General features: G+C 54.5%; 1 protein-coding gene across 1 annotated transcript in view; it reads left to right on the forward strand.

Moving 5' to 3' along the window:
• Positions 1–12,199: 12,199 nt before the first annotated feature.
• Positions 12,200–12,566, forward strand: part of WNT3 (Wnt family member 3) — a 54,220-nt gene continuing 53,853 nt past the window's right edge. The window contains exon 1 of the mRNA XM_017871604.1: positions 12,200–12,436. Within this exon, the coding sequence (XP_017727093.1) occupies positions 12,357–12,436 (80 nt within the window). The 5' untranslated portion in view covers positions 12,200–12,356. The remainder of the gene's footprint in view (positions 12,437–12,566) is intronic.

Genomic DNA, 12,566 nt, shown 5'->3' on the forward strand with positions numbered 1-12,566 from the left:
TTTTGGTTATGCCATGTACTCTGATTTGGGATTCAGAAAATATGATTTCTGGCCAGGCATGGTGGCTCATGCCTGTAATTCCAGCACTTTGAGAGGGGAGGATCTCCTGACCCCAGGAATTGGAGATCAGCCTGGGCAACGTAGGAAGAAGACATTATCTCTACAAATAATAAAAAGTTACCAGGTGCAGTGGTGCATGTCTGTGGTCTCAGCCACTCAGGAGGCTGAGGTGGGAGGATCGCTTGAGCCCAGGAGGTCGAGGCTGCAGTGAGCCATGTTTGTGCCATGGCACTGTAGCCTGGATGACAGAGCAAGACCTTGTCTCAAAAAAAAGAAAGGAAATATGATTTCCCACATTACCACACCTTCTGATGCGCATAGCAAAAGGCTGGGGGTGGGGGTGGGGAGGCTGTGGTAGGCCAAGGTAGGGGTGGGTGATGAGGATGAGGGGAGGAAGGCTTTTGAGCAGTCTGAGAAAAGCAGGAGAGCTGGGAACATCTTGCCACCATCAGTCCTCAATCACTAAGACAGCCTGGTCAGGATTCTGCCATTATGTTTGGTCTCATGATAATAACAGGTCTTAGGAAGTCAGCCTGTGTTATCTACTAGATGCCCTGAGCTTTTTGGGTAAATTATGCCATTTAAACCTGCCAAGGGTGGAATTAGTATACCCATTTGCCAGATAAGAAACAGCCACAGAGAGATCTAGATAGCTTGTCCAAAGTCACAGCTCAGCAGCAGGGAGCCAGGATGTGAACTTGTTCTTTCTGATGACAGAGTCCATGCTCCCCCAGCCCCCCAACAGCATTACTTTGCCCCCCACCCCTACTCCCACCCCAACCTGAGGCTATTTGGCCAGTGAGGACCAGACCTTAGGAGCTAACCGTCCCCTCAGGTGAAAGAGTGAGTCCCAGTGTCCCCAGGCAAGCCTTCCACCAGCCCTTCCCAGCAGAGACTTTAGGAAGTGCTCCTGTGTGGTGTGGCTGGTGGGGCTGCGCCTCTCCACCCCCGACACACACCCAGGGAGCCCGAGAATGGCTCCCAGACACCCTAAGAATGAAGGGCAGAGGGAAAACTGCAGGAGGCAGGTGTCTGGGCTGCTGCTTTTTCTCTTTTTAAAAAATTGAGGCCAGGCATGGTGGCTTACACAATAATCCCAGCACTTTAGGAGGCCAAGGCGGGTGCATGACCTGAGGTCAGGAGTTTGAGACCAGCCTGGCCAACATGGTGAAACCCTATCTCTACTAAAAATACAAAAAACGAGCCAGGCAGGCCGGGCGCAGTGGCTCATGCCTGTAATCCCAGCACGTTGGGAGGCTGAGGCGGGCAGATCACCTGAGGTCAGGAGTTTGAGATCAACCTTGGCAACATGGTAAAACCCCATCTCTACTAAAAATACAAAATTAGCTGAGTGTGGTGGCACATGCCTATAATCCCAGCTACTCGGGTGGCTGAGGCAGGAGAATCACTTGAACCTGGGAGGCAGAGGATGTGGTGAGCCGAGATCGCACCATTGCACTCCAGCCTGGGCAACAAGAGTAAATCTCCATCTCAACAACAACAACAAAAAAAGAGCCAGGCATAGTGACTCATGTCTGTAGTCCCAGCTACTGGGGAGGCTGACGCAGGAGAATTGCTTGAATCCAGGAGGCTGAGGTTACAGTGAGCCAAGATTGCTCCATTGCACTCCAGCCTGAGTGACAAGAGTGAAACTCTACCTCAAAAAAAAAAGAAAAAAAAAAAAAGAAATATAATTTGCACACCATAAAAAATCACCATTTTAAAGTGCAGAATTCAGTAGCTTCCAGTATACTGAAAAAGTTGTGGAACCTTCACCACTAATTCCAAAACATTTTCATGAACCTCAAACCCATCAGCAGCCAAGTTGCAGCCTCTTAAGGAAAATGCAGAGGCAGTGCTGGGCAGAACTGCATTCTTTTTGTTTGTTTGTTTTGTTTTTGAGATGGGGTCTCACTCTGTTACACAGGTTGGAGTGCAGTGGCTCACTGCAACCTCTGCCTCTTGGGCTCAAGCAATTCTTCAGCCTCAGCCTCCTGTGTAAGCTGGGACTACAGGCACGCCACCAACACCTTGCTTTTTTTTTTTTTTTTTTTGTAGAGATGGGGTTTCACCAAGTTGCCCAGTCTGGTCTCGAACTCCTGAGCTCAAAGCGATCTGCCTGCCTTGGCCTCCCAAAGTGCTGGAAATACAGGCATGAGCCACCACGTCCAACCTGGGCAGAACTATATTCTGGATGCATCTTAAACCTCACTTTAGCCCTACACCGTGCCTTTTGTTGTCTCCTTTCTCCCCAAAAGTCATCTCAGAATGAGGCTCCCAGCTCCAGGCTTCAGTTGCAATCTCACCCCCACCTAGACTAAACCCTCAAATCAAGAAAAAGAAGCCCTGGCAAGGTGTGGTGACTCATGCCTGTAATCCCAGCACTGTGGGAGGCTGAGGTGGATGGATCACTTGAGCTCAGTTCAAGACCTCCCTGGCTGGGCAACACGATGAAACCCCATCTCTTATCAAATATTTTTAAAAATTAGCTTGGTGTGGTGGTATATGCCTGTAGTCCCAGCTCCTTGGGAAGCTGAGGTGAGAGGATCGTTAGACCCTGGGAGATGGAGGTTGCCGTGAGCCAAAATTGTACTGCTGCACTCCAGCCTGAGTGACAGAGCGAGACTCTGTCTCAAAAAAAGAAAAGAGCTGGGCGCAGTGGCTCAAGCCTGTAATCCCAGCACTTTGGGAGGCCGAGACGGGAGGATCACAAGGTCAGGAGATCGAGACCATCCTGGCTATCATGGTGAAACCCCGTCTCTACTAAAAAATACAAAAAAACTAGCCGGGCGAGGTGGCGGGCACCTATAATCCCAGCTACTCGGGAGGCTGAGTCAGGAGAATGGCGTAAACCCAGGAGGTAGAGCTTGCAGTGAGCTGAGATCCGGCCACTGCACTCCAGCCTGGGCGACAGAGCGAGACTCCGTCTCAAAAAAAAAAAAAAAGAAAAGAAAAAAAAAAAAAACCTAAAAAAAAAAAAAAAAAAAGAAAAAAAAAAAAAAGAGAGAAAAGAAAAGAAAAGAAATTTCTGTCTCAAAAGAGAAAAGAAAAAGAAATCCTAACACTCACCTAACCTTAAGTAAAAGCAACTCACCTTGTAAGTCAATCTCAACATTTAATGCAACTACCCCCTACACTAGACATGATGGGTGAGGAGGATATCAGTTAGGAGTCCTTTGACTACAAGTAACAGCCTCAAGTGGGCTAACCAACAAGGAAAATGTATTATTTCACATCACAAGAAGTTCCAAAGCAGGACTCCTCTGAAGGCAGTTAATGTCTCAGCAATGATGTCAGAAATGGAGTTTGTTTCTCTCTCTTTGCTCTGTCTTCCTCTGCCGGTCAGCTTCATCTTTAGGCAGCTTTCCTCATAGTCACAGAATGGCTGCTGCAGCTCCAGGTATCCCAACCCAAAACAACAATGTCCAAAAGCAGGGAAAAGATATTTCTTACTGTGTGTCATTTTAAGAGCCCCAAAAACTCTTCCAGAAACCCTCTTGCACCCTTAAGCAGACCTCCCTTAGGCTCATGTCACCCAGTTTAGGCCAGTCTCTGGCAAGCAGAATGGGTCCCCAAGACTGGCTTAGATCAGTCACGATTTATCTCTGAGTAAGGTAGGAGAGGGGTAAAGACCAGAACAAACTGGGGGCCCCTGCCATCCTGGAGGAAGGGACCACCAGCAGTGTGAGCTACACCAAATCTAAACAGAAGCCTTTGTCTTCCAGAAGTTCAAAAACAGCAGCTGAGACTGGGCACGGTGGCTCATGCCTGTAATCCTAACACTCCGGGAGGCTGAGGTGGGCGGATCATTTGAGGTCAGCAGTTCAAGACCAGCCTGGCCAACATGGTGAAATTCCATCTCTACTAAAAATACCAAAATTAGCCAGGCTTGGGAGCTTGCATCTGTAGTCCCAGGTAGGAGGACTGAGGCAGAAGAATCACTTGAACCCAGGAGGCAAAGGTTGCAGTGAGCTGGGATCACTCCAGCCTGGGTGATAGAGCAAGACTCCATCTCAAAAAAAAAAAAAAAAAAAAAAAGAGCAGCTGATTGCCACAGAGGGAGGGAGTGGATGCTCACCGGTCATTTTACACATCCCAGGTGCCATTTCAAACACAGCAGCTATCACTCTGCTGAACAGGCAATCGTCTTTTGAGACAAGTGTTATTATACCCATTTTGCAGTTGAAGCAGGTACAGAGAGGTTACATAATATACTCAGTGTCACATAGTAAGAGGCAGAGCTGGGATTCACTGGGGTTGTGGTAGACCTGGGCTCTAAGGCAACCACTCAGAGAGGATTTCCCAGCCAGACATGTGAATCCCCATTCAGGCCTTACCTGGAAGCCAAGACAAAGGTGCATAGGAGGTGGGTCCTGCTGGGATGTGTGCAATGCCAGGCAGATGGCCCTGGTTTGCCCAAGGGCCCTCCCACATCTGTGCCAGCTGTGCCTAAGCCCCTGCTGGTGAGGCAGCTGTGACCCCATTCCCAGCCCACTGGGCCTCCATCCATGTGATTAGGCTCCCAGGACTCAGGGCTCATAGCTGGCCACCCTGAGGTCCCAGCAATGACCGCTACTGGTCATACTAGTCTGTGGAGAAGGTTGTTAGTTGCCAGAGTTCTGGAACGTGCAAGCCAGGACTTCACTAGAAATTTCTTCGCCATCTCCAAAGATATTATCAGGTTTGTTCTATTCTATCTCCCTAATGTGCCTCCACAAAAGTCTTCCCTGCAAGACCCCTGAGATGGAAAGAACTTCCACACCTCTGTTTTGTTTTGTTTTCTTGAGACAGAGTTGCGCTCTTGTTGCCAAAGCTGGAGTACAATGGCATGATCTCGGCTCACTGCAACCTCTGCCTCACAAGTTCAAGTGATTCTCCTGCCTCAGCCTCCCAAGTAGCTGGGATTTCAGGCGTGCACCACCAGGCCCGGCTAATTTTGTATTTTTAGTAGAGACAGAGTTTTGCAATGTTGACCAGGCTGGTTTCAAACCCCTGACCTCAGGTGATCCATCCGCCTTGGCCTCCCAAAATGCTGGGATTATAGGCATGAGCCACCACGCCCGGCCTGGTTTTGTTTTTTAAGCAAACATTTACGTATTTGGTCCTCTGATGAATGACTGTCCCCAGCAGACGGCAAATTCCTTGCAGGCCAAAATCTGGGCTGCTTTTGCTCATCAGTGCTCAGCTGCTAAGGGGCAGCTGCACACAGAGTTGCTCCATGAAGATGCGTTGAAAAAATGGACCAGGTGACATTCACAGAGCACCTACTGTGTTCATCAGCCGGCGCTGGGATATAAGGAAGAAGGCAGGCTCCTTGAGGGTAGTCCCATTCCTCGTGGAGCCTTGTCCACAGCAGGCATGCAGTCAACATCTGCGATGGAAAATACAGACACTTTCCACCCTCAGAGCCCAGGTGGAAGGTGGGGGCCCATCGTGACTAACGCTGGAGACAGAAGAGACCAAAGATGGCTCCAAGTCCCTCTTGGGTTGCGACCAGGACTCTCTCCTCTTCCCTGCCTGCTTATGTCCCATACACAGGGGAGTGGAAGGAAAACCCAGGAGCTCTAGTTCCAGGTGACTGAGAGAAACCATGGCAGCCACACACAGAGGTCTGGCTCTAACTCCTCAGGCAGGATCACACCCATGCCAGGAGCTGGCCTTGGGTTAGAGCCCCAAAAGCCTTGGGCAGGCCAGCCATGTCCAGGGATGGGGCTCAGGGTTCTGAGGCAAAAACAGAATAAAGGGGCATGGAGGGAGGCTGAAGAGGAGAAAGAAAGGGAAGGAGAGAGAGCTATGGCACACAGCTGGAGGGGTAGCACGAGGGGCCACCAAGCCCCAGATGCCCCCATGTGGCAGTGATTTCCCAACAGGCTGCCCACCCTTAATCTCATCCCACTGGAGGCAGCACAGGGTCCTATGAAAGGGACACAGGAATCAAGCAACAGACCTGGGTAGCTGGGGTGGGCTGGAGTTGTAGGGACCAGGGCCACTCAAGATAGGGGCACTGAGGACCCTGAGGGGCCACAGGGAGCCCAGACTTGAGTCAATGGCCCTTCCATCTGAGACCTCAGCCCTGCCTGCTCCCTCTCCTCTGGGTCCATCATCAACAGTGTTTCTGAGGGGCTGCTAAGTGCTGGACCCCACACCATTGGGGGTTCAGCAATCTCGTGGAGGGAGTTTCTTTGTGGAGATTTTACAGTTGGAGACGGACAACATATGCAAGCAACTGAACAGATATGTCTGCTATGTGATATGTATAATCAGCCGGGCATGGGGGCTTACGCCTGTAATCCCAGCACTTTGAGGGGCCGAGGTGGGCGGACCACCTGAGGTCAGGAGTTTGAGACCAGCCTGGCCAACATGTCTCTACTAAAAATTAAAAATTCTTTGGGAGGCTGAGACGGGCAGATCACGAGGTCAGGAGATTGAGACCATCCTGGCTAACACAGTGAAACCCCGTCTCTACTAAAAATACAAAACTAGCTGGGCGAGGTGGCGGGCGCCTGTAGTCCCAGCTACTCGGGAGGTTGAGGCAGGAGAATGGCGTAAACCCGGGAGGCAGAGCTTGCAGTGAGCTGAGATCTGGCCACTGCACTCCAGTCCGGGCAACAGAGCGAGACTCCACCTCAAAAAAAAAAAAAAAAAAAAAATTAAAAATTAGCCAGGCATGGTGGCGGGAGCCTGTAATCCCAGCTACTTGGGAGGCTGAGGCAAGATAATCGCTTGAACCCAGGAGGTGGATGTTGCAGTGAGCCAAGATTGTGCCACTGCACTCCAGCCTAGGCAACAGGGCAAGACACCATCTCAAAAAGATAATATGTGTAATCACATATTAATCACATCAGTGTCAGGGCTATGCTGGAAAATACAGCTGAATAAGAGCCCTAACAGGACAGGGCTGGGGAGTGGCGAGGGGTCTGGAGGGGCCTCTCTGAAGTGGATATTTTGAAGTGGGTCTCGGAAGGGGACATCAGACAACATTTTCCTGGATAAATCCTTCTGGAGAAGGCTCCTGGGCTCCTGAAAGAGGACTGCTTAGCGGACACTGACTGGGGCAGGAGGAGAGACCTGAGAGAGAGGCTTATTCCACGCCTCAAGAGAAGAAAGAAACCCAATATTTCGTATTCACCATCTGCGGTCTGGCATTCCGTCAGCACCATTCTCATTTAACGCTGACAGCTCCCTACGAGGTGGAAAGTGTTATCTCCACACCACAACTGAAGCTGGGGGCTCAGAGATGACAGGCAACTGACCAGTGCCCCACCCCACCCCATTCCCTCCCTTCTAAAGGACTTTCACCGCAAATCGCTTTCCAAAATGCTCTGGGGAGGCTGGACACGGTGGCTTGCACCTGTAATCCCAGCACTTTGGGAGACCAAGATGGGCGGGTCACTTGAGGTCGGGAGTTCAAGACCAGCTTGGCTAACATGGTGAAACCCCGTCTCTACCAAAAAAATACAAATTAGCTGGATAGGGTGGTGCATGCTTGTAATCCCAGCAACTTGAGCGACTGAGGCAGGAGAATCACTTGAATATGGGGAAGTGGAGGGTGCAGTGAGCCGAGATTGCACCACTGCACTCCAGCCTGGATGACACAGTGAGACTCTGTCTTAAAAATATAGGTCAGGAGTTCGAGACCAGCCTGGCCAACATGGTGAAACCCATCTCTACTAAAAATACAAAAAGTTAGGCGTGGTAGCAGGCACATGTAATCCCAGCTGCTTGGGAGGCTGAGGCAGGAGAATCGCTTGAACTTGGGAGGCGGAGGTTGCAGTGAGTTGAGACAGTGCCATTGCACTACAGCCTGGGCAACAAGAACGAAACTCCACCTCTCTCTCTCTCTCTCTCTCTCTCTCTCTCTCTCTCTCTCTCTCTATATATATATATATACACGCACACATGTATATACCTACATACAAATACATAAAATTAAATGCTCTAGGGAGCTAGAGCTAAGACAGGAGGAACTACTGCCACAGGGAGAACCTCTCACGTGCCCACAGCGGCCCCTGTGATCTCGGGGTCCAGGAAGACCTGCCGCTGGCAGCCTCCCATATGTCAGCAGAAGGGGGAGGCATCCGCAGGGTGGATCTGGCTGTGCCCCAGTGCGCCCTGGACCGGCATCACCTGGGCCCGCTAGCCCTCCGCCTGTGTGGGGAGGAGAGGGGAGCCTGAAGCCATGCACCCCTTATCCCCAGCTGAGCTCCGGGATTGCGAGGTAGATTAAGGGCATTCACTCAGGAGGGCACCTACTTAACCAAGATCCTCCGAAATCCAGGCTGCTCACCAGCAACGACTGAGTATGCTGGGCCCGCAGGAAGCGGAGTGGGACCAGGCAGGACCCCTTCCTCGCCTGCTGACCTCCCGCCTTGCTATCAGCACTGCCGCCAGGGGGCGCGCCCACGCCGCTGGTCTCTGAGTCGACCTCCGCGTGCACCTGTGCTCCTTTGTGTGTTAGATTAACACCTGGTGCTTACCTACTATGCGCTTACTTGGTGCAGGTCAGGGGCTTCCTGCATTTCCAGGATGCAGCCTCTATGCCAGCAAACTGAGCTGGGCAGTAGAAAGAAATCCGATTTACTCCTGTGCCCACCACCCAAGCTAGGGCCTTCCTGCTTCCAGGCTCTGCTGTCCAGCCTTCCAGTGGCCTCTAGGGAGCTCACCTAAAACCACTCTGCGGTTCCTACAGCTCCTAGGAGAAAGTGAAACGCCCTCCTCTCCAGGTCAGAGGCCTTGGGCCCCTATGTGCTCCCTTCGCACTGTTCCTCCATAAGCCCTGTGGTGTTAGGCCTTTGGCCCTTGGCACTTCCCTGCCTGCTTCCCCGCTGCAATGACTTCGCCTCTCCCTTTATCCCCCCAGGTTGGTCTGGCTCCTGACTCTGCCTGGCAGCCCCAATACCTGTTTCAAGCAAAAATGAATTGCACAGTGCCTGGATCAGAGATTTCCTCCTCCCTCCCTGCGACAGATGGGTAGCCCCATGAGGGCAGGCAGGGGCCTGGCCGGCCAGAGTCTTTGTCTACACGGTGCCTCTGCAGGGGGTCCAGTGGAGCCTCACTGAATACACAGCGGAGGACTCTGAGCCCAGGGGAGTACACATCAAAAGGAACCTCAGGGCCAACCAGAGAGAGGGGTTGGGCTGGGGCTGGGGTCCCCTTCCCAAGTCTAAGGTCCCACACATTCACACACACAACAAAAAGTGTTTCCCATGTGCCACACCATGTCCCCACGTCCCTGGCCCTTGCTGCCTCTTCTGCCCTCTTCCAAGAGACCACCCTTCCATTCAGGGCGATGGCCTCCTAGTCCACTGGCTGTTGCCTCCACCCCGGCCACCCTTCCTGGTCTTGGAGTGAATTTAACCCTTTCTCCACCAAGTGAAACCACCCTGGGGCTTGGGGTACCTATTAGAGAGAGGGTGTTTCTATCTGTGACGTGTGGTCAGGGGCACTCGCCCTCCTCTGACAGAAACCATTCCTGCGTTTCCACCGTCGGCAGCGCAAGGCTTGCAGGAGGAAGGAAATTAAGCCTGTGTTGAAGGAAGGACACCTGGCGAAAAGGAAAGGGCTCAGACTCCTCTCCTCTGAGGAGCTTTCAAGTGGGGGAAATGCCCACACACACCTCCATTCTCTAGGGCACCTCACAGGGCCACTGGTAGGCTCCAGTCCTCTCCTCTGTCACTTCCCAGGTGCACATGGCCAGCTCCTGGATTCCACCCTACAACCCACTTGTTTCCCACCTGATGCACATGACCTGGGGCTCTGAGTGCTCCAGGCTGCCTGGAGGAGGCATTCAGCTACACAGGGCCCCTCAGGGAATGATTGTCTTGTTCACAGCACCCAGGATGCTGGCTGGGCATATCTCAGCCAACACACACCCCCACCGACAGCCCCGGATCTTTTGCCCCCACCTCACAGCATTGGCACCTGTGGAGTCTTGCGGCCCAGCAATGACCCCAAGAGGCCATCAAGTCCAGGCCCTGTCGCCCCACCACACTGCATCCACAGTGGTGTCTGACTGGCCAGGGAAGGTAGCCCTCTCCAGCTCTCAGCACCACTGTCATGGGGCTCTGGAACTCCCCAGCACTTGGGCAGGACTCCAGCAGGCAGCTCTGATTAGAAAGCCACCTGGGAGCCCTGTGGGTGGGACAGGACTCCAGGTAGGAACTAGCAGGCCTCCATCCAAGAGGGATGTATGTGGAAAGCTCTCCACTCCCAGAGCCTTGTTCCTGAGGCTCTGCATTCATGACAATGGCAACCCCCTTTCCAGGTGAATCAGAAACAGGGTGCCCCAGAATCAGCCCAGCCATGAGGAGCATCTCTAGGGATCCCCATCTCTTCAGCCCCCACCAGGTTCACCACTCCTGGGCAGGTTCACGATTTGTCTTCGCCTTGCAGCTCCTTGGTCCTCTCCGCCTCACCCCTGCCCCTTTCTTCCTCAGGCTGGTGGCTCAGCCTCTCCCGCCACCCTTTTCTTGGTTTCTGTCTCAGCATCTCTCTCATCTCTGAGCCCCTCTCTCTCTCCTCCTCCTCTCGGTCTCTCCTTTTCCTCCCCTTCCCTCCTCTCTTTCAACCACCCCTCCCACTCCCTCCAGTCCAGCACTGGGCTAGGAACGCAGCAGAAGCCGTGACAAGCCCAGGCGGCTCTCCCGACCCTTGGTGCCCCCAGGGCCATTTCCCCGCGCTCCCTGTGCCGGCAGCAGCCGCGTGCGGAGAGGGCTCGGCGACCAGAAGAGGCAGCAGGTTCGAGCTGTGGGTACGGGCGCTCAGATCAAAGGCCAGGAATGGCCTCCTGGCGTGAGACTTCCTCCAGCTGTGGCCCCCACCTGGTGGAACGCCCGCCGTTCCAGGCCTCTGTGGGACTCCGGTCGGCTCATTCTCTGCTCTTTCTGCCACGGTTCCCTACACAGCGGTCCCCGCTCCCCACCGGCAGTTCTTCCTTCACCCCAGACGCGGGCTGCGCAGAGCCCTGGTGCCTCAGGTGGTCTGGGAGGGGGCCTAGGGGAAGGCACCCAGGTGACCGGGCGTGAGTCCCCAAAACCTGACCACGATGTCAATACCACCCAGGGCTGAGACCGAATTCCTCGCTCTGGAGAGGGAGAGGAGAGGAAGCAAGCCCCGAGGGGGCCTGGAAGGACTCCTTTCCTGTGGGGAGGGGTGGGTATCTGGAAGCATTTGGTGTCCGCACAGCGCTAGAGCCTTTATCGTCAAACCCCAGTCTGGAGCTCCCTATCAGTAGAACCGGGGCCTCAGGCGGGACAGTCAGGCAGTGAGGGGCGCTCCGGAGGGCAGCAAGGTCCTCCAAGGACCTGGGCCGCCCTCGGCCAGAGCTGCGCGTTTCACCGGTCCCTGATGGTCCAACTAAGAATTCCAGTGAAGCTGTGGGTCATACCTCCGACCCTGGCCAGAGGTCGGGCCTGAACCCCTCAAGGAGGAGAAAGTGACCCGACTCTGAGAGCAGGAAATGCGACTGGCCGCTGGTGTCAGTTGCAGGAAATGCAAAGGCAGCAGGAGGTCCCGATACCGATCTGATCCCTGACAAAAGACTCAAATGACACTCGGCTCCGTCCCCCGGCGCCGCCCGCAGCCAGACCTTCGAGCCTCAGCGGACTTTTCCGCACGTTCCTCGGACACCCGGGAAGCGACCTCCCGCGGCCACGACTAGAGGCCGGTGGGCAGGCGGACTCTGGAGGCTGGAAGCTGGGAGGGGTGCGTTCCCCACCCCCTGATCCTGGCCTGCCCGAGAGGGGCTTCTGGAAACATCCCTGTGCTTTCTACCCTCGATTCCTCGCGGGCCCACGTCCCAACGGGTCACGGTCCCCGCCAGCAGAGGAGCCACCCGTTCATGCCCACGCCAAGCCCTCGCCACGTGAACACCTGGTTCAGAACCCCGGCGCCCTAACCCTGGCCAGCGGGGGGCCGCGGCGGTAGCAGAGGGTCCGGCCCACCGCATCCTCCCGAAGCCCCGCGGCGTCCGGGGCGCGGGCTTTGCCCAAGTTTGCTGGGCGATGCCCTTCCCGGAGCCCGAGTTGTGGGCCGGGCGGGAGGGGAGCGTGATTGACAGGCTGAACTACAGACTCATCTCTTACCTTAGGCCGCGGGCGCTGATTGGCTGCTCGCTGACATCCTCAAACCCGGCTGCTCCGCGCTGGGCTCGGGAGGGGGGCGGCTGCGGGTGGAGGTGCGCTTCTGACAAGCCCGAAAGTCATTTCCAATCTCAAGTGGACTTTGTTCCAACTATTGGGGGCGTCGCTCCCCCTCTTCATGGTCGCGGGCAAACTTCCTCCTCGGCGCCGCTTCTAATGGAGCCCCACCTGCTCGGGCTGCTCCTCGGCCTCCTGCTCGGTGGCACCAGGGTCCTCGCTGGCTACCCAATTTGGTGGTAAGACTCGCCTCTTGTCTGCCCGCGGCCCGGTTTCTCCGCCGCGTCCGGGGAAGGTGGGGCGCCGGCTGGGGTGGGCCGCGGCAGGGCTGGGGCTCTTCTCCTCGCCTCCCTCCAGCCCACCCACCCA

The sequence above is a fragment of the Rhinopithecus bieti genome, unplaced genomic scaffold (assembly GCF_001698545.2).
Source record: "Rhinopithecus bieti isolate Rb0 unplaced genomic scaffold, ASM169854v2 scaffold_6904, whole genome shotgun sequence".
Lineage (NCBI taxonomy): Eukaryota > Metazoa > Chordata > Mammalia > Primates > Cercopithecidae > Rhinopithecus > Rhinopithecus bieti.